This window comes from Mus pahari, chromosome X (assembly GCF_900095145.1).
Source record: "Mus pahari chromosome X, PAHARI_EIJ_v1.1, whole genome shotgun sequence".
NCBI lineage: Eukaryota > Metazoa > Chordata > Mammalia > Rodentia > Muridae > Mus > Mus pahari.
This window is the reverse complement of record NC_034613.1, coordinates 118,717,044-118,739,758: the sequence shown is the minus strand read 5'-3', so window position 1 is coordinate 118,739,758 and position 22,715 is coordinate 118,717,044. Positions and strand designations below refer to the sequence as shown.

General features: G+C 40.5%; 1 protein-coding gene across 1 annotated transcript in view; it reads left to right on the top strand.

Annotated features, from left to right (window-relative positions):
* Nucleotides 1-11,296, top strand: part of Rbm41 (RNA binding motif protein 41) — a 73,841-nt gene extending 62,545 nt beyond the window's left edge. The window contains exon 7 of the mRNA XM_021188081.2: nucleotides 10,754-11,296. Coding sequence (XP_021043740.1) covers nucleotides 10,754-10,806 — 53 coding nt within the window. The 3' untranslated portion in view covers nucleotides 10,807-11,296. The remainder of the gene's footprint in view (nucleotides 1-10,753) is intronic.
* Nucleotides 11,297-22,715: the final 11,419 nt, after the last annotated feature.

Genomic DNA, 22,715 nt, shown 5'->3' with positions numbered 1-22,715 from the left:
AGCAGTATGGAAATGTAAGCCAAATAAACCCTTTCCTCCCCAACTTGCTTCTTGGTCATGATGTTTGTGCAGGAATAGAAACCCTGACTAAGACAAATATAGAGATCGGACACAGTGAAGATCTCAGTTCTATTCAAGTTTATTAGTATATATAATATAACTCAATGAAAATCTCAATGGCTTTTCTTATTTTGGTTGACATTTTCAAGATGACTCAAAAATGCAGAAAGTAGAGCAAGGGCTCAAGTGTCCTGATTAGACTTTTACTGGCTAGAGTCTCTGGGAAGAGAATCACAATTGAGAAAATGCGTCCAATCATATTCTTGATTAATGATTGATGTGGAAGTGCCAGTTCACTGGATATGGTGTCAATCCCCAGCTGGTGGTCCTGGGTTCTCTAAGAAAGCAGGCTGGGCAAGCCATGGAGAGCAAACCAGTAAGCAACAATCTTCCATGATGTCCAATTCAGCCTCTTCCTCCAGGTCCCTGCCCTGCTAGAATTCCTGCCTCTGCTTCCCTCGATGATGGACTGTAATCAGGAGATGAAAGCAAAATAAACCATTTCCTGCCCAAGTTACTTTTGGTCACAATGTCTTTATCACACGAAAAACAAACTAAGACACCAAGGATAGCCAAGCTAATTATAAAGTAGAAGAACAAAAGGAAGAACAATATCATAAAATAGAAATTTTTCATAAAATTACATTAACAACAGCAAAGAGATACCTTATAACATCCCAGATAAACTATGACAGAGTCTAGGAATACATCCAATGCTCACAGGTATCAATAAATGACAATGACGGGACTGCAGAGAAGAAGGAGATTTATTGTGCTGGATCAATAGAAGGAATTAAAAACGGAAATGAAGCTTGGCCCCAAATTCACACCTGTGAGAAACACCACAGAGTGCATTCTAGACAAAAGTTCGGATGGTCAAAACAGATGACACAACGGCCTAATGAGGATGGGAAGACCTCTTATTCGCTGCTGGTGAGGATGTAAACTGGTTGGCCACTCTGAAAATCACTACAGAGATTTCTCCAAAAAGAATCCCCAAAATGTGACTATTATATGATCCATCTACCTATACCACTCCAGATTATATACCTGAAGGATTCTGTCAACATACCACAGAGATACTTGCATATGCATGTTTATCATGGTATTGTTCACAATCGGCAATGTTTGATTGTTCATCTTCACTGTCAAAGTGACTAGATTTGGAATCATCTAGGATATATGCGTCTACGAAGGTATTTCCTGAGAGGTTTAAACTCCAACCTTAATGCAAAAAGCAATAACTCATTGGCTGGGGTCCAAGAATGAATAAAAAGGGGAAGAGAGGAAACTAGTTGATCATCAGAATCCATCTCTCTCTCTGCCTTCTCACTGCAGACACAATGTGACTGCATATCTTGGACATTGATCTATTGCTGTGAAGAGAAACAATGACCACAGTGACTCTTATAAAATGAAGCATTTAATTGGGGCTTGCTTACAGCTTCAGGGGTTTAGTCAATTATCATCATGGCGGGCAGCATGACAGCATGCAGGCAGATATGATGCTAGAGAAGAAGCTGAGAGTTCTACATCCAGATCCTCTGACCCGATTTGGGCTTTTGAAACCTCAAAGCCCAACCCCAGTGACACACTTCCTCCAGCAAGGCCACACCTACTCTAACAAGGTCACCCTTCCTAATTCTTTTTAAGAAGTGCCACTCTCTGATGTCTAAGCATTATTTAAGCCACCACACTACATCATATTCCCATTACCATCCTTCCTCTGTGATCAATTATATCCCTTCTTAAATATGAGCCAAAATAAATCCTTCTTTCCTTCTGTTGCTTCTCTTCTATCTGATATTTTGTTTTAGGAACAAAATATACAATATGGAACCCGCCTACACGTTCATTGTCTTAGCTTCTCTTCCTGTTGCTATGATAAAATACTTTGGCAAAAAAAAAATCTTTAAAAAGATAAGGTTTATTCTGGCTCACAATTACATGCATATTCCATCATGATGAAGAAGTCCCAATGGCAGGGGCTTGTGGGAGCTGGTTACATTGCATTCACAGTCAAGAGAAGAAAGCAATGATTTGGTGCATCCGTGCTCGTGTGTCGCTCTTATTTTCTTTCGACCTGTACACTGTTCGAAATCCCTGAACAGGGAATGGTGCTCCCAACTGTGGGTGGGTCTTCCCACCTCAATGAAATTAATCAAGATAATCTCCCACAGGGCAACCTGACCTAGTCAACCTCTCACTGAAACTCTTTTCCCAAGTGAGTCTAGATTGTATCAAGTTGACAAAACTAACCATCACAGTAACTGTTCGGTAAAATGATGTTTGAACCATATAGGGATAATATTTCTTTGATGAAATATTTTTTTTAAAGATTTATTTATTTATTTAATGTAAGTACACTGTAGCTGTCCTCGGACACTCCAGAAGAGGGAGTCAGATCTTGTTATGGGTGGTTATGAGCCACCATGTGGTTGCTGGGATTTGAACTCCGGACCTTCGGAAGAGCAGTCGGGTGCTCTTACCCACTGAGCCATCTCACCAGCCTGATGAAATATTTTTAAAGCCAGGAAGGTGAGAGAAATATTCTCCTGAAACATGGCTTTTAAGAGGAGACTGTTGGTTCTGGAATTACGTTCAGGCCTTTCTTTTGACAAATGTGATGCCAGGTAGAAAGTGACAGATATTTAAATAATTGGTATAATTGCTTCCATGAAGATTGGGAGAAATCCTTGCTAATGAGTGAGAAGAACTCTCCACTGAATGTACGTTACTTGATACCTAGCCCTTTTCATTACATGGGACTGTTCTGTAGTGCTGAGGATTGAATCTAGGACTTGCATACGATAGAGAGGTGGGCATTCTGCCACTGATTGATGACCTTGTCCTTGATCTTTTTAACTGCATTTTATTAGTGTATATTTTTTATATGTGATGGGTATCATAATGATAATTTCTCCCAAATTGTATCTTACATAATTAAAATTTTATAAAGATGAATTGCATAATGCTTGCTTTGGCATGCATTTCTTTAGAGCACATACCAGGCTGCCTAAAGCAAGAGCTGCCCATGAGGACTATGTCACAGTATTGGTGTCTATTATTATTATGCCTAGACTGCTTTAACGATGACCATAACCCCTTGAGACCCATTTTGAAAACCCAAATGAACCTATTCCTTGGAAATGACCATTTTTCCCTTAAAGGGCCTTAAAGGTATCTTGACCTTTTCAAGACCCCTTGATATGCACTCACTGATAAGTGGATATTAGCCCAGAAGCTCAGAATGCTTCTTAGAAGGGGGAACAAAATACCCAAGGAAGGAGTTACAGAGACAAAGTTCTGAACAGAGACTGAAGGAAGGACCATCCAGAGCCTGTCCCACTGGGAGACCCATCCCATAAACAACCATCAAACCCAGACACTATGGCAGATGCCAACAAGAGCCTGATGACAGGAGCTTGATATAGNTGTCTCCTGAGAGGCTCTACCAGTGCCTGGCAAATACAGAAGTGGATGCTCATAGTCATCCATAAGACAGAGCACAAGGTCCCCAATGAAGGAGCTATAGAAAGTACCCAAGGAGCTGAAGGGGTCTGAAGGAAGAACAACAATATGAACTAACCAGTACCCCCAGAGCTCCTTAGAACTAAACCACCAATCAAAGAAAACACATGGTGGGACTCATGGCTCCAGCTGCATATGTAGCAGAGGATGGCTTAGTTGGTCATCAATGGGAGGAGAGGCCCTAGGTCCTGTGAAGGTTCTATAGGGGAATGCCAAGGCCAGGAAGTGGAAGTGGGTGGGTTGGGGAGCAGTTGGTGAGTGGGGAGGGGATAGGGGATTTTCAGAGGGAAAACTAAGAAAGAGTATAACATTTGAAATGTGAATAAAGAAAATATCTAATTTAAAAAAAGACCCCTTGAAAGTTCTTAAGAAGACTCATACACCTGCACTTTCAACTCCCAGCTCTTGGCCTTGAAAGCAGGTTGGGGGATCAAGAAAGTTCTTATTCATACAAGATTAACAATATAAGGGGAATAACATTCACAACATCAGAAAGAATGTGCTGCTTGCTGAGGTATAGATGCTATAAATTCAACCAACAAATGTTTTGATTACAAGATTAATGATGGACAATAACTGGCATTAAATGCAGGACAAAAGGAGTAGAAAAAAGAAGAAGAAGAAGAAGAAACGAAGACAACCTGACAATAGCATCTCACTCCATACTTGAAATCTAGGTAAAACGAACTCAAGGACAGGGTGTCAAATGTGAGTTCAGGGTTGTTGTAAGGTGTTGCAAAAAACTTAGAGGGCAGTTAGTATTAGAATGAAGTACAGGACAGGGCAAGTCTGAAAGAGGGAAACAGAAGGAAGAGAGAGATACTTGCCAACTTAACGTCTCGTAACAATGGAAGTGCATATATTCTTCTTCTTTTTTTTTTAGATAAGTCAAGTTAGTTCACATATATCATATCATTTTAAAATGCTTATAAATAATAAAAACTATTGTGGTGCTAGAGATGCAAATTGGAAGTAAAGCTATTGCCTGACCCCCACCACCACAAACACACTGAGAAAATTGCCACACTGAAATGAATGCGTAATAAAGAAATAACACTTCTAGCCATTAAGAAATAATGAACAAGTTAAAGGTTATTGAAATTGTTATTGTGGAAAATAACAAGATGATAGCATAGAATCCAAAGAAAATATGAGGGACTGAATTCGTTTATTTTGTTTATTATTACTTTTTTAATGATGTGTACATGTTGGGGGGGCGTGGGGGTTCTGTGCAAGTGAGCGATTCCACAGAGAGCTGGAGGTACAGGTGTCTGTGAACTGCCTAATAGGAATTATGAGAACTGAACTGGAGTTCTGTGGACAACAGTATATGCTCTTCAGCACTGAATCACCTGTGTGCAGTACCTCAGGGCTGAATTTGTTTTTATTTACCTGTATTGTCTACCTGCTTGTCTGCATGTGCGGTGTCCATAGATGCCAGAAAAGGGTGTTAGAGCCTTCTGAACTGGAGGTGCAGGTAGTTTTGAGTCACTTGATATGGGTGCCAGGAACCAGTCCTTTGTAAGAACAGCAAGTGCTCTGAATCTCTCTCCTGCTCCCTCAGATTGAATTTAAGATAGTGAAATAAAAATATGCTGGGATAACATTGTGAGTGAGATATAAAACTGGCTAGTGGACACTTAGTATCTTGTACTTGCAACTTTCCCTTATAAGTTAACACCTTTTTTTTAATTTAAAGCATTTTTATTAGATATTTTTCATTTACATTTTATTTTTGTATTTTTTATTAGATATTTTCTTTATTTACATTTCAAATGCTATCCCAAAAGTTCCCCATACCCTACCCCAGCCCCTGCTCCCCTACTCCCCCACTCCCACTTCTTGGCCCTGGAATTCCCCTGTGCTGGGTCATATAAAGTTTGCAAGACCAAGGGGCCTCTGTTCCCAATGATGGCCGACTAGGCCATCTTCTGCTACATATGCAGCTAGAGACACGAGCTCAGGGTATTGGTTAGTTCTTATTGTTGTTCCACCTACAGGGTTGCAGCCCCCTTCAGCTCCTTGGGTACTTTCTCTAGCTCCTCCATTGGGGGCCCTGTGTTGCATCCAATAGCTGACTGTGAGCATCCACTTCTGTGTTTGCCAGGCACTGGCATAGCCTCACAAGAGGCCACTATATCAGAGCTCATGTCTCTAGCTGCATATGTAGCAGAAGATGGCCTAGTCTGCCATCACTGGGAAGAGAGGCCCCTTGGTCTTGCAAGCTTTATATGACCCAGTACAGAGGAATGCCAGGGCCAAGGAGTGGGAGTGGGTGGGTAGGGGAGCAGGGGCGGGGGGAGAGTATAGGGAACTTTTGGGATAGCATTTGAAAAGTAAATAAAGAAAATATCTAATAAAAAAAGGTAACACCTAACATACAGAATCTGGCCCCACAATGATAAGAAAGAACATATATTTTCTCTTGTTTGTGATTTCTAGATTTTGTATGGATATATCAAAGTCAGAAATGTATACATGGCATCAAAGTAAAAGTAAAACTATCTAGAGGGACAAGGGAAGCTAGTAGGAGAGGAAGGAGCAAGAGAATGGAGGGCCTTGGGGATTGTACTCAATATAAACATATAAATGTGTGAAAACTTAAAAATAAAATCGATAAAGAATTTAAAATAAGCAGCAATAAAATTAATTTCCCCAAAGTATCAAATAATAAACAGTAACTCTAAATCTATTTTTCTAGGACAGATGGGTCTTGAGAAGATTCAGTAGACAATATTCTAGAGTCAGTAGACAGAGTTAGATGGACAGGAAGTTTTTATTACCGAACACTAGAATTTTGCACATGAATATCTCGCTGTCCTAGCACAATTTGTTGTAAATACCTTTTTTTTTTTTTTTTTTGCCATTGAATTGACTTGGTCCTCTTGTCAAAATCAATTGTAAGTACTTATTGATTCATGGCTTAGAAAGGACAAGATTGATTTTGTTACTAAAGCCCTGGTTTTGATTCCCAGTGCAGCAAAAGGGTAACAAAATAAGCTTCTATTGAATATAAAAAATGTCATTTCTTTTGAACGTGAAATTCGATTAAACTGACTTCATTGTTTTGGGCTCTCTTTGGTTGGAGAGGCTTTGGCATACTGGGCATCAAACTCAGAGCACTTGGATATTCCAGGAAAGCACACTGCGACTGAGCTAGAGTCCCAGCCCTTGCTCGGCTCTTTCTAACTTAGTATTTCTCCTCACTAAACACAATGGTAAATATATACAATTATTTTTTTTTCTCAAATGAAACCAAAAGTCTGTCTCAGTAAAGTAGGTCAGCCTTCTTTATGTACAGATGAGATATTTCTTCAAGGTGGATCTTAATATTCATACATTCATGTTATCTATTGAATAATTCCACAATATACCTCATTGAAACTGATTAGAGTCTAAGTGTGACTGTTAATCCAGTCTCTCTTTCACCAATAGGCAGACATCTATTTGGGTAGTCTAAGATGTATAAGAGGATCAGGAGAAAACCCTATGACTGTCAAAACTGGGCACAAATGCAGGGGCTCCTTTACTGAATTATGTCAGAAGACTATTTTGTTATTTCACCCAGAAGGAAAAAAATATGCCATGTTGGAGCTTTCATCATTATAACAACAAAAAACAACAGGGCTGGATATGGTGGCCATTGTCTTTAATCCCATCACTTTGGAGGCAGAAGTAGGTGAGTCCCAGTGAGTTTGAAACCTTCATGAAGTCTACATAGGAGTTGTAGGCCAGCCAGTGCTACACAATAAGAAATTGTCTCAAAAAATAAAATACCGTGATGCTGCACTAAAATAAATTGTTCCTCTGTTGCTATGTCTTTCTATTTTAACAAGCATATAGAATGTCAACAGCATGTTCCAAAAACATTGAGAGATATTAAAATATTAAATTGATTCACAAGGAAGATTTTGTTGCACTAAATAGTCCATTTTAAAAATATTATATATAAGCTGTCAGTAATTAGGCTTCAAGGTGATAAGAATAGCCGAATTATTTCTATGAAAGTTCCAATATGAATATTTTCCAATCCTCATTGACTGCAGCTGAAAAAAAGATGGAATATTAATATGCATGCACAAATACTAAGGTGTCAAAGTAATGTGAGTTTTTACTCTGATAACCCCAAGCCATTCTGCCAGCTTTGATAGTTTTTCATTAATTTCTTAAAGACAATGCATTCTTTTTTTTAAATTTTATTTATTTATTTATTTATTATTTTCTTTATTTACATTTCAAATGCTATCCCGAAAGTTCCCTATAACCCCCCGCCCTTGCTCCCCTACCCACCCACTCCCACTACTTGGCCCAGGCCTTTCCTTGTGNTGGGTCATATAAAGTTTGCAAGATCAAGGGGCCTCTCTTCCCAGTGATGGCCGACTAGGCCATCTTCTGCTACATATGCAGCTAGAGACTCGAGCTCAGGGGATGCTGGTTAGTTCATATTGTTGTTGCACTTACAGGGTTGCAGCCCCCTACAACTCCTTGGGTACTTTCTCTAGCTCCTCCGACAATGCATTCTTTTAAAGGCTCAGATGTGAATAATGCACACAAATGAGAAGGGTGTTAGGTTAGCTGTTCAACAGCTCTTCCCAAGTCTAATTTTGAGGGATACTCTATTCCTTCAAAGAAGCTAAAGTATTCAAAACTTGGTTAGGTGGTTGAAATACAAAGATCTCTAGTCCTCAGAGTCATCCATAGTTGTTATAGAGACAAACTTAAAAAGCAAATTTTTTTTTTTTTTGGTTTTTCGAGACAGGGTTTCTCTCTGTAGCCCTGGGCTATCCTGGAACTCACTCTGTAGACCAGGCTGGCCTCGAACTCAGAAACCCACCTGCCTCTGCCTCCCAAGTGCTGGGATCACAGGCATGTGCCACCAAGCCCAGCTTACACTTGTTCTTAAAGAGCACAAGATGTAGCTGACTCCCTCTTCTCAAGCACAGACACCAAGTGGCCAGCTGCACCTGGGCCATATACAGTTTTCCCAGGTTGTCTACGTCTACTATTCATTCCATGGCTATGGCTATTTAAGGATGCTATGGAAAGACATAAAAGAAGTGTAAAACACAAACAGCAACAACAACAACAACAGAAAGCCTGCTAGGTTCATAGAGTTGCTTCTTAGAGTCAGTGACCTGAAGGCTGACATATCAGGCTAGCAAGACACAATTTCTAGGTCCAAAAACATGTGATTAGAGAGGTTACAGGCCCTAGACCAGAACTAACTACTATTAATATGCTAAATGAACATAATATTCAACCATTTCTTAACTTTTTTAGTGAGTCCCTCACACCTTATGAGAAATGCTTTTTTTGTATCAAGTGGAAATTCACACAGAAACCCACAACTGGTCACCCTGTAGAGAATAAGCTCTAAATGGGACATTTGTATCCCATTCCTCTCCATCTCCAGTCTCAGGGACCATTGTCATATGGATGAGGACCTGGACAGTCTATACGAGCCAGAGGTAGTGAAAAGAAAAGTGGTTCCCAGACACATTCTAGAGCAGTTACGCATATGAACTCCCAGCAATTGTAACAGCTGCACAATACCTGAAACAAGCTCAAAGCAAATGAAAGCCCAGCATGGAGGTAGGAAGTAGACATAAAGTCCCATCCCTAGCTGAGGGGCTATTGGCAATTGGGGCTGCTGGGAAAAGAGATTGTTTGCTTGTTTTTTTTGTTGGTTTAAGAGTGTAGACCCTGGTAGATCTGCTATGCTCCAGTGGTCGGCCACACACCTAAGAGTATATAGGCAGCAATAATGGGACTCCATGGATTCAGACAAAATGAGGATACAAGGTTGAACGGGTGTGGAAAGAAAGGGTGAACTGGAAGGAGATAGAAAAGTGGGGTGAAAAATGATCAAAAGCACAATATATGACATTCTAAAAAAAAACCAATAAAAATAAAAATAACTTCAAAAATAAAAACCCAAATGAAAAAGCTGAACAACCAAATTTTAAAATGAGGCAGATCTCCACTGACTTTCCTGGCCCTTTCTCCAATATACCTGATCTCACCCACCTACAGCTCCCCTGCTCATCCCCTCTCCCATCCAGTTCCCTCCCTCCATCTGCCTCCTATGATTAATTCCCCTTCTCAGTGAGATTCAGGCATCCTCCCTTGGGGCCTCCTTGTTATTTAACTTCTTTGGGTCTGTAGACTGGGCATGAGTATCCCGTACTTTAAGGCTAGTATTCACTTACGTGTGAGTATATAACATACATGTCCTTTTGGGTCTGAGTTACCTCACTCAGGATGATATTTTCTAGTTCCATTTACTTGCCTGCAAATTTCACGATGTCCTTGTTTTTAATAGCTGAATAGTATTCCATTGTGCAAATGAACCACATTGTCTTTATCCATTCTTCAGTTAAGGGACATCTGGGTTGTTTCCAGGTTCTGACTGTTATGAATAAAGGTGCTGTGAACAGAGTGGTATGGTAGAGCATCTTTTGGGTATATGCCCAGAAGTGGTAGAGCTGTGTCTTAAAGTAGAAATATCCCCATTTGTCTGAGAAACCTCCAAATTGATTTCCAGAGTGGTTGTACAAGTTTGCACTCCTACCGACAAAGGAGGAATGTTAACCCTCGCTCCACATCCTAGCCAGGACTTGCTATTCTGTGAATTCTATTTTAGCCATTCTGATTGGTGTAAGGTAGAATCTGAGTCATTTTGATTTGCATTTCCCTGATGACTAAGTAGGTGGCAGAGCCCTGCTAGGAGGTAGGCCACAGGGTGTTTGTAAGGATGATTCTAAATTCCAGAAACCACGTGGTGGCTCACAAATATCCTTAAGGAGAAACAAATAAAAAAAAAATACCTCTGGGCTGGACCAAGAGGGAAAAGGGAAGGGGCGGGGAAGGCTGACTCTAGCTGAGACACCTAACAGTGGGGAATATGGAGCCTGAAGTGGCCACCTCCTTAGCCAGACAGGACTCTCAGTAGCGGGATAAGGACACCAACCTACACAAAACCTTTGACCCAATATTTGTTCTGCAACTTTGGACCCCACATTTGTCCTTCCTACAAGAAGTGCAGGAACAAAGATAGAGCAGAGACAGAGGGAAAGGCCAACAAAGACTGTCCCAACTTGAGATGCATCCCATGGGCAAGCACCAATTCCTGACACTATTAATGATACTGTAAGGCTTGCAGACAGGATCCCAGCATGGCTGTCCTCTGAGAGGCTCCACCCAGCAGCTGACTGAAACAGATGCAGACACGCACAGCCAAACATTGGAAGGAGCTCCAGGAGTCTTGGGGAAGAGTCAGGGGAGAATTGAGGAATTCAGAGAGGATAGAGACTCCACAAAAAGACCTACAGAGTCAAGTAACCTGAATCTTTGGGGACTCCCAGACTGAACCGCCAACCAACCAAAGAGCAAGCACGGGCAGATATGTAGGAGATATGCAGCTTAGTCTTTGTGCAGGTCCCCCAATAACTGGAGTGGGGTCTTACCCTGACTCTTGCTAGACTGTGGATCCTGTCCCCCTAACTGGGCTGTCTTGTTTGGCCTCAGTGGGAGAGGATGTGCCTGGTTTTGCAGTGACTTGAAGTACCAAGGTGGGTTGGTACCCAGGGAGGGGGGACCTCCTCCTTTTCAGAGGTGAAAGGGAGGTGTATGTGGGAGAGGCCGTGGGAGGGGGGAACTGGGAGGAGAGGGGGGGTGTAAAGTGAATAAATTAATTTGAATTAAATTAATTACATTGAATTAATAATTAATTAAAGTTAATCAATTAATGGAGAAAAATAAAAATGAAGCAGGGAACCACACCGAGTGTTCTCTAAAGATGAAATAAAAACGCCTGAGAAACATTTTATTATAGATGTCCAACATCCTTGGCCACTAGGGAAATATAAATTGAAGCACTTTCAGATACCATAGCATCCAAATCAGAACAGCTGATTTAAAAAAAATCATAAATTCTGGTATTGTTGTGGGGAAAGGGAAACACTTATTTTCTGATGGTGGAAATGTGAACCCATGCAGCCCCTGTGGAAACCAGTGTGAAGAAGTAGATCTAGCTCAGGATCTAGCCATAGAATTTTGTCTCTATATCCAAAGGGCTCTATATCCTAGTATAAAGAAATTTTCTTATCCTCCTCTCTATTCACAAAAGGCAAGACATAGAAATTGCCTAGATAATAAAATGACCAGCCGATGAATGGATAATGACACGTGTTATATTTACACAATGTAATATTATTCAGCTGTTAAAAGACATGAAGTTTGCTAGGAGTCCTGGAGCCTGAACCAGCGGCCTCCTTCCAATGAAGGGACAGTGACACCAACCCAGCCACAAAAACTTTAGACACACTATTTGTCCTGCCTACAAGATGTGAAGGGTAAGAGATGGAGCAAAATTTGAGGGAAGGGCCAACCAACGGCTGGCCCAGCTTCAGACCCATGTTGTGAGTGCAAGCCCACACCTGACACTATTCATTAATATTCTGCTATATTTGCAGATGGGAGCCTAGCTTAACTGTAATCAGAGAGGCTTCAACCAACGACAGATGGAAACTCACGCAGAGACCCACAGTTAAACATTGGGCAGAGCTTGGGGAATCCTGTGGAGGAGGGGGAGGAAGGATTGAAGGAGCCAGAGGGGTCAAGAACACCACTAGAAAACCTATAGAATCGTTTAAAGCCTGTAGGAGCTCGGAGCTCATCGAGACTGGACCACCAACCAGAGAGTGTGCAGGGGCTGGGCCTAGGCCATCTGCACATATGTAATAATCATGCAGCTGATCTTTACGTAGAACCCCTAACAGCAGAAGCAGGGGCTGTCTCTGACTCTGTGGTCTGCTTTTGGATCCCTTTCTCCTAACTGGGATGCTTTGTTTAGCCTTAATAGGAGAAGATACACCTAGTCCTACTGCAACTTGATATGCCAAAGTGGGCTGATATCCATTGGAGGGCTCCTCTTTTCTGGGGAGAAAGGGAGGACAGGAGAGTGTGGGGAGGGGAGAAGAGAGGGAGGGACTTGGAGTAGAGGAAGGGAGGAAGCTGCAGTAGGGATGTAAAGTAAACAAATAACTTAATTTTAAAAAATAAATGAAAGAAAAGAGATGGCTGGAGAGATGGCTCAGCGGTTAAGAGTACTGACTGCTCTTCTGAAGGTCTTAAATTCAAATCTCAGCAACCATATGGTGGCTCACAACCATCCGTAACAAGATCTGACTCCCTCTTCTAAAGTGTCAGAAGACAGCTACAGTGTACTTACAATAAATAAATAAATGAATAAATGAATAAATAAATATTTTTTTTAAAAAATGAAAGATAAAGAAACACGGAATTTCCAGGTAAATATGTGCATCTGGAAACAATCATTCTGAGGTATTCTTTCATTTGTGGGGATTAGTTTTGAATCTGTAGATATATTTGGTTCACTTCAAGTACACACAGAGGGTCAGAAAACTATCTCATTGTTTTTAACATTATCTCTTCATTTCTGTCCCGTGAAATGAAAATATTTTCATGTAGCCTTTCCGTTGATTTAATTCCCTACCTACTGTACTGAAAATTAGTAACTGTCTTAGGGTTACTATTGCTGTGATGAAACACCATGACCAAAAAGCAACTTAGGGAGGAAAAAGATTTACTTGGCTTACACTTGCACAGCAACATTCACCATCTAAGGAAATTATGATGCGAACTCAAACAGGGCAGGAAATTATGATGCGAACTCAAACAGGGCAGGAAATTATGATGCGAACTCAAACAGGGCAGGAAATTATGATGCGAACTCAAACAGGGCAGGAACCGGTGCAGAGGTCATCAAGGGCTACTATTTATTTGCTTTCTTTTTATGGCTTGCTCAGTCTGATTTCTTAGAGAACCCAGGACCACCAGCCAAGGGATGGCCCCACCTACAATGGACTGGCCCTTCCCCATCAATCACAAATTATGAAAATGCCTTAGAGGCTTGCCTACAGCCTGATCTTATACAGACATTTTCTTAAATGCCCTTCACTCTGATGGCTTTAGTTTATGCCATGTTGATGTAAAACTATCCAGCACAATAACATTAGCTTCTATTTCATGACTAAGTAAAATTTTCAATTTTTTTTTGAGACAGAGTCTTACTATTTAGCCCTAGCTTGCCTGGAACTCACTGTGTAGACCAGGTTAGCCTCAAACTCAGTGATTTGCCTGTCTCTGCCTTCCAAGTGCTCTGATTAAAGATGTGCACCACTATACCTAACATTTTTTTTATTCTTTGTCTAAGTTGATTCTTATATTCAGAAAACAAGACCTAAAAGCAGAGTGCATGCTTGTAATTCCAGCCATTTGAAGACTCGGGATCAAAATTACTATATCCATATTAACATATCCATATAAAAAGGAGTATGATACCTGGAACATCTGTGTCCTTGGAACTTGATTGCTTTGACTTGTCCCCTAATGAAATCTTTCCTAGGTAGATGAAGTCTATATCATTTTAACATCCCATGAGGGGTGTCAGCAGAATTTAGCATTTGAAATGGTGTGCCTCTGTTTCAGGAACTGGCAAAATATTGTTGGAATTAATATTCTCAGAAGGCTGGAGGCTAATCAAAGATGTTCAGCAATATGAGAAATATTTATTCAAGAAAAGCAGCGGAATCTGAATAAGAACAGCAAGCTTTGTGGTATTTTACTCCAGCTCCATCTTACACCCCCACCCCCAGCTCAGGCTATCCTTGAAAACAGCCCATAGTTTTGGTACCAGAGGGAGCTAAATGGATTGCATACACAAAGAATTGTCCTTATTTGATCTGTCTGGTGGCTGTCTGGAAGACCCACTGAAAAAGCTTGTCTTTATTTTGCTGCTTGGATTTAACCCAGTGCTAAAATTCCTGAGAGAAATTAGTCCAAAGCATTTGTGCTTTCAGTCACTGCCGCTTGAGGCAACAGGCAACAGTTCAGAAGACAATACCTAATCAAGAAGCTTGGGAGGAAAGGCTTAGAAAGAAGATGCACATAAGGGCTTGTTTGCCTCCAAGAAAACCTAATGAATCTAGAGGAGCAGGCAGATATGCACAAGGCTGTGCATAGTCTGTGTCCAAGTCCTAGGCGCTTAACTGGAAGTTGGCATTGAGGATGTACAAAGATCAGAGTTGAAACTACCATGCTACATTAAAGGCAATATCATAGCAGACACTGAGAAGCCCTATGCAAATATTAGAAGTTCTTTAGGGTTTTTTTTTTTTGGTTGCTTTGGTTCCAATTATTGAATGAAATATCTGTTTGTTAAATGAGGACTAAATTAATGTAATAGACATTTTAGTGGCCGCACATGACAACAAATATAGATACTATCGAATTGAGAAAAAAATACTAGTTAAAAACAAACAAGGAACAGAAACAACAAATCCACACATAAATATTTAATGTATCTAGTTTTTGCCAAAAATGTATGCAGTGCGAAAAGAAAACCAAAGAAAAACCTATATATGTGAACAACAACAACAAAATCAATAGAAATTTTCCCAGAGAAAGAGGTTAGACTTTCTGGAGAATGAGTCTATAACAATTATTTAAAATATTTTCAAATAGAAAAAAGAAACAATTTCTAAAGAAAACATGAAGCTATGAATATAGGAAAAATAAGATCTCACTAAAGACACTATCAGCAAGTATTATTTAAAAAGAACCAAAAGAACTGTGAAATTTTTTTTTTTTTAAAAAGCTGGGCATGGTGGCGCACACCTTTAATCCCAGCACTCGGGAGGCAGAGGCAGGCAGATTTCTGAGTTTGAGGCCAGCCTGGTCTACAAAGGGAGTTCCAGGACAGCCAAGGCTATACAGAGAAACCCTGTCTTGAAAAACANATGGAGGGCGGACGGGGAGGGGATAAAATATGAAGTGTAAAATATGGAAAGGGGAGAGAGAGAGAGAGAGAGAGAGAGAGAGAGAGAGAGAGAGAAACTAAAAAAGTAAGAAAGAAAAGAAAAAAGAAAGAAAAAGAAAAAGAAAAACTGGCGGAGCAGATTATGGTGGCACACACCTTTAATCCCAGCACTGAAAGGCAGTGGTAAGTGGACCCTTGTGAATTCGAAGTTTGTCTAGTCTACCTAGCAAGTTCTAGGACAGCCAGAGCTACATAGTGAAAACTTATCTTAAATAAATAAATAAAATTAAAACAATCAAATTACAATGATCCAGGCTAAAGAATGAATTCAGATTTCCACTTCACAAGATATTTAAAATTAAGTTAAAATGCATCAGACTTATAGATAAGAACTGAAACTATAGTCTGCTGGAAGTAAGATAATCTCTAAGCCTTTTTTTTTTTTAAAGATTTATTTATTTATTTATTATATGTACACTGTAGCTGTCTTCAGACACTCCAGAAGGGGGAGTCAGATCTTGTTACAGATGGTCGTGAGCCACCATGTGGTTGCTGGGATTTGAACTCAGGACCTTCGGAAGAGCATTCAGTGCTCTTAACCGCTGAGCCATCTCTCCAGCCCAATCTCTAAGCCTTTATGATAGTATGTTATGCAGTGAATTGGTATAAATATTACAATGTTTAAAGTTGGAAAAAATTATTTTGAACTTTCATTAGTTTATTTATTCACTTTACATCCCAATTGCATCCCCCCTCCCTCATCTCCTCCAGGTCCCATTCTTACAAATCCCTCTTCCCCCCATTACCCACTTGTCTTCTCCTCAGAGAAGGGGAAGCCCCCTTGGGTACCACCCTGCACTGGGATATCAAGTTGCATCAGGACTAAGCATCCTTTCCCACTGAGGCCCAACCAGGCAGTCCAGTTAGGAGTAGGGGATCCAATGGCAGGCAACAGATTCAGAGACAGTCCCCCTTCCACTTGTAAGAGGACCCCCATGAAGACCAAGCTGCACATCTGCTACAAATGTGTAGGGGTCCTAGGTCCAGCCCCTGCATGCCCTTTCATTGGTGGTTCAGTCTCTGTGAATCTCCATGGGCCCAGGTTAGTTGACTCTGTTGGTCTTCTTGTGGAGTCCTTATCCCCTCCTGCTCCCTTGATTCTAACCCCCATTCTTCCACAAGACTCCCCTAGCTCCATCTGTGGGTCTCTGTATCTGTTTCCATTTACTGCTGGATGAGGCCTCTCAGGAGACAGTTATGCTAGGTTCCTGTCTGTAAGCATAGCAGAGCATCATTAATAGTGTCAGGGGTTAGCTCTCTCCCATGGGATGGGTCTCAAATTGGAGCAGTCATTAGTTGGCCTTTCCCTCAGTCTCTGTTCCATCTTTACTCCTGTCCATCTTGTAGGCAGGACAAATTTTGAGTCAAAGGTTTTGTGGGTGGGTTGGTGTCCCCTTCCCTTCACTGGAAGTTTTGTCTGGCTACAGGAGGTGGCCACTTCAGCAAATGGTTTCTTGCAAAAAGGAAACTGACATAAGGAAAAAGATAGGTCAATTAGCTATAATCTGATTTTATTTATTTATTCACTTATTTATGTATTTATTTTTGTGCTTCAACAGGTACCATTAAGAAACTGAAAGTTAAAGAAAAAGAAGAAAAAAATTGTCAGGTGATGGTGGCACAGAGGCAGGTGGGTCTCTGAATTTGAGGTCAGCTTGGTCTACAGAGTGAGTTTCAGGACAGCTACACAGAGAAACCTTGTCTTGAAAAAAACAAGAAGAAGGAAAGAAAGAAAGAAAGAAAGAAAGAAAGAAAGAAAGAAAGAAAGAAAGAAAGAAAGAAAGAAAAGTCACTATGGAGCTTAATAACAGATATAATGAGGTAAAAGTAACAACACATTTGAAAATAGATTAACTGGCATTCGATTTAGAAAAAAATAAATAAATAAAGTCTCAGAAAACTATAGAACACCATTAACTGTACTAAGATATAGCACAACAGAAGTCTCAGAAAGAGAAGAGAGTAGGAATAAGAAGACAATGGGAGAAATAATGACAAATTTCCTCAAATATAGTGAATAAAAGCTTGAACTTTATACTCAGGGAGTTCCTAACCTCCATTAGAATAGATTCAAGAGCCCAACACATATACTCATTATAATCAAGCTGCCCCCAGTGCGAAACAAAAAGGGAATTTTGAACTTGGCAAGAGAAATGTGACTTTTCAAGTAGAAATGATCTTCATTACGTTGATTTTCACCTGAAACTGAAGAAACTAGAAAGCAGTCGACTGAGAGTCAAAAGTGGAAAAGCCCGAATTATCTCACATTCCAATACCAAAAAGTATTACTCAACACTTTTAATGAAAATACCATGTTGTATTTCATTAACATATCACAAAATTAAGCTGATTAATTTAAATATTTTAAGGGTAAAAGAAATAAGAAGTAGGAATATCTTGGGATGGAATGAAAGGATACCAGAGGGTGACTAAAATTCACACAACAAATAAAGAACACAAGGAAAGATAATTATGTGGGTGAATATTAAAAATCTGTACAAAGGTAGTTCACATTTATTTTTTAAAATATTACCTAAAGTACAACTTTACAAAACAATAATTATAAATCAAGAGGAACAGGTGCAAACTCCATAAATATGTAATTCATGATAATGGCAATGAAAGGAAAAACAGCAATATAAAAGCAAACTTTCATATGATATTGAAAATAAGTTACTATTGTGATCTTTTATAAATTAAGATCCAAATTGTAATGTACAAATCATCTACTGTGAAAATTACTAAAAGTGTATACATGAAAACTGAAAATTAAAAATGGTGAAAGCTGATATGATGCTCCAAACAGACATACAGTAGAGGACTTCTGGATCTGTGTTCATTCAGAGATGATGTACCTAACCCTCAAGAGACTGGAGGATCCAGGGAGTTTAGAGGTCATCTGGTGTGGGTGTGGGGGCATCCACGTGGAGACAGGTGGGTGGGGAGGAGGTGTGGAATATGGAGCAGATGGAGGGCGGACGGGGAGGGGATAAAATATGAAGTGTAAAATATGGAAAGGGGAGAGAGAGAGAGAGAGAGAGAGAGAGAGAGAGAGAGAGAGAGAGAGAGAGANGGGAGGGAGGGAGGGAGGGAGGGAGGGAGGGAAACTGAAAGAAAAACTGAATGTAGGCTGGTAGTGATGGTACACTGGGTGGTATATGCCTTCAATCCCAGCACTTGGGAGGCCTAGGTACATATGTATGAATTTGAAGCCAGTCTGGTCTATATAAAGAACTCCAGGCCAGCCAAGTCTGCATAGTGTGACATGTGATCCTGTCTCAAATAAAAAGCAAAAAGAAAATAAGAATGAAATTCACATAATAGGAAAAACTACTTACATATTTTATATCTGGCAAGGTATGGTATTCAAAGTGTAACTAACTTTTAAACACTAAAAATAAAAACGAAAAAACTCAATCAAAACAAGTCTGAGGATTTGAATAGATCCTCTTTTATGATATAACTCTTCACTGATATGGTATAACTCTATCTTCTATGATGTAACTCTTTAAGAATGTCTTACAATGGATTTTGACCATGTTCCCTCCTCACTCCTCCATCTAACTCTTCCCAGATGCACACCCCACTTCTTGAACCCCTTCCTAATTTTGTGTCTTTTGTTTTTTAAATAACCCACTGAATCTAGTTTTTGTTGCCCTCACACTTGCAGTGTGGGGTCATCTGCTGCAGCATGGTAGATGCATCAGGGGCCACATCCTTAAAGAAAACTGTCTTTCCCTCTCTCTCAGACACCCTCAGCTGTCAGTAACTCCTCAGTGTCTCCATGGGGAAAACTGAAGCTGCCCAAGCTGGAAACAGAGCTTCAGGCACTTCACAGCCACTTCTGACCCTGTGGGAACACAGCAACCCAGCAACCCAGCTGGGTGGAATTTGCCTAAACTACCCACAGCCCACAGAACAGAGTCAAGAAAAATTCTACACACAGGCAAAGCTGAATGTCTACAAGAGAGTAATGAACCAGTAAAAATGTACACAGCCCACACCAGGACCAGGGAGACAAAACAGCAGATATGTCAAGGAAATGAAATTGACACTTTTCTAAAAAGAAGTACAACAGTTTACCTGTCCTGTTGTTCTGTTGTGCTTTTTGTTTTGTTTTGTTTTGTTTTGAACTCACAAACTTTAACAAAATGGTTCTCTAGGGGGTTAGGGGGAGGATGTCCAAACTCTGTAAAAATGGCTAACACCCTCCATCATTAGAGAAATGCAAAGGGAGTTGACAATGCCAGACTGCTTTACACCCAGTAGGACGGTTGTAAAATCAAATCAAATTGACGTCCAAGAGGAGTAACATGTTTGGGTAAGAACAAAGAGAAGGTCAGAAGCTCATCCACTCCTGGTAAGGGTTCACAGTCGTGTAGCCACTATGTGTATCAGTTTGATAGTTCTCTTAAAATTAAACATCCTTTGTGATCCAGCAAATCAAGAACACTGAAAGCATGTGTTTGTACAAAAGCCTGTACGTGGCCAGGCCTTAAATCCCAGCACTCAGGAGGCAGAGGTGAGCAGAGGGTCTCTGTGAGTTCAAGGGCAGCTTGGTCTACATAGTGAGTTCCAGGACAACTAGAGCTACATGGTGAGACCCTGTCTCAAAAGACCAAATAACAAACAAATTAATTAATTATAATTAACATTAAAATATAATATAATCATAATAACATGAAAGAAGCCACATAAATCATTTCCACAACATGGCTATAGGGATAGGAAGTAGGTTAGTGGTTTTCAGAATGTGAGAGGAGCATGAAGTGACTAACAGGAAAAGGGCCTGGCATTAGTGGTGATACATGAAAAACTAGACTCTTCCTTATTTGTCAATTGTATTTTTGTTTGTGTACATACAAATCTTAAGGAGATGCCACAGTCTCTCTAGGCTCTTACCAAATTTAGCTTTAGAGATCTGATCAGCTTCAGAATATCCACTAAAGTTGTAGTGACAAGGGACATTGGGTCAGAATGTTAACTATGACATTGGCATGTAGAAGTGAGGATTCCACATGGCCTATAATAGCTGATTTGGACTGACTATGGATAACCTGAAACACTTATCTCTTGACATGGGACCTAAGGACAAGTTGATGATTTGGGCATTCTTTGGATGTGTGTGTGTGTGTGTGTGTGTGTGTGTGTGTGTGTGTGTGTGTGTGAAAAAAATAAGGGAAAGGCCAACCAGTTTTGTGTTTTGCTAAAGAAGAAAATTCATCTTGAATTTCTGAAAACCCACAAGAACCACATAAAGCCCTCTTGGTTTGTGGCCATAGCTGTGCAGGAGCATAAAATGGTACGCCATGAACTGGTTAGTTTTTTGTTGACTTGGATGATGGAACCTCCGTTGAAAAATTGCCTTCAGTAGATTGGCCTGTCGGCTTGTCTGTAGGGACATTTTCCTGATTAATGACTGATGTGGAAGGGCCCAGACCACCGTGGGCGATGCCACCCCTGAGTGGGTGGTCCTGAGGTATGTAAGAAAGCAAACTGAGCAAGCCACGGGGAACAAGCCAGTAATGAGCATTCCTCCATGGTTCCTGCCTCTGCTCCCACTTGCGTTCCTGCCCTGACTTCCCTCCATCACGAACTATAAATGGGATGTGTAAACCAAGCAAACCCTTTCCTTCCCAAGTTGCTTTTGGTCATGGTGTTTATCACAGCAATCGAAAGCAAATTCGGACACACCACCAAGTCTGGAAATTTTTACATGTTGGATCCCAGGGAGTGTGCTCTGACTTTTGGTATATATGAGAAAATATTATGATTGTTTTTATAATATGCTGAGAGTCCGTCTAAAAGAGATCAAGAAGAACCAAAATTGGACAAGAGAAATGTCCCTAAGCTTTTCCCCAAACCACTGCCATGGGTTCCTGCCTGCTGGCCTGTTCAATCAGCCTCTCATGAGCATTGCATTGGATTGCTAGTATTTGTTGGAATTTGGACACCGAAGGAAGACATTCCCTTTGGGAACCTGGCTCTGCTCCTTTCAGTAGTACTGCACAGCTGCACTGAGAACACAGCCAACTGCTATGTAAAGGTCAGTTCCTTTGGTGAGCAGAAAGCAAGCTAAGGCAGAGGCCCGCAAAAGGGGTGGGGGTAAGCGATAGATAAAACAAACAAACAAACAAACAACAAACAACCCTGCTATGGGGGTGATGGAGATCCAGGCATAATAGATGCCATAAACAAATAGCAAGTTTGGATGTGAGATAGTTACATGAGACTCCAGAACAAAATTTCTAGTTTCTGTGCCTCTCAGGCTTACCTCCTGCCCTGAAGATTTGGTTTGAATCCCCTGGTCCCATGCATGCCAAGAGCTGGCTGCTTTCTTCCACCACTAGTTTCAGCCTTGGCTTTTAGGTTTCAAACAAATGAAATTTGCATAGACAATGTAACTTCACAATTCAAGCATTGGGTCTGCTGGTTATACACCTTAAGGAGACCATAGCTCTCTCAGTCTCCATAGCTAAAGGTTCTCAGAACAAAACTAACGCCAGCAAACAGAACTTAAAATAACCATATGAATTATCAGTTCCAGAAGAAAACAATCAAATTGTAGTTCCCGTTTACCTGAAGCCATAGATACCACTATATGATCAGCTATCCTCGGCGTCCTCCCTTAATTTCCTACCACAGAACAACACTTAGGTATAACGGCAGTACTCCCCTTGGAAGAAGAGATGGAGCCCTATGTGACTGTATCCTTTATGTCAATTAAAGTTGGAGGACATATTTCAGTAATACAGCACCCACAGGAACTCCGTGTATTAAATTTTTAGAAAAAAATGGCACACAGCAAAGAAGATGTAACTACAATTAATGAACTCATCATTCCTGTGCTCTTGATTCATATTTTTAAATTGACATTCAAAGGATTGTCTTTCATTATGTCATTTGTTTGGCCTTATTTTGTTCTTGTCCATCCACCTCCTGCTTCCCCATTATAAAAGAGAAATAAAGGAAGAAATTAAGAGGAAGAACCTGCAAAATAACCCAACCGTCCACATGGATGTGAAGAGAATTAGACAGTCACAGAAATGTGTCATAAATGGTACCTGAACATGGCACATAGGTCATATCAGTTAGAGATGAAAACCTAAACCAGAGCAATACATTCTGAGGTGATTTGGTAATTTTCAGTGCCCTTTAATTGATCAACAAGGTTAAATTACCTTCAGTGGCTACTCAGGGAGGACTGGTATGTCTACCATGT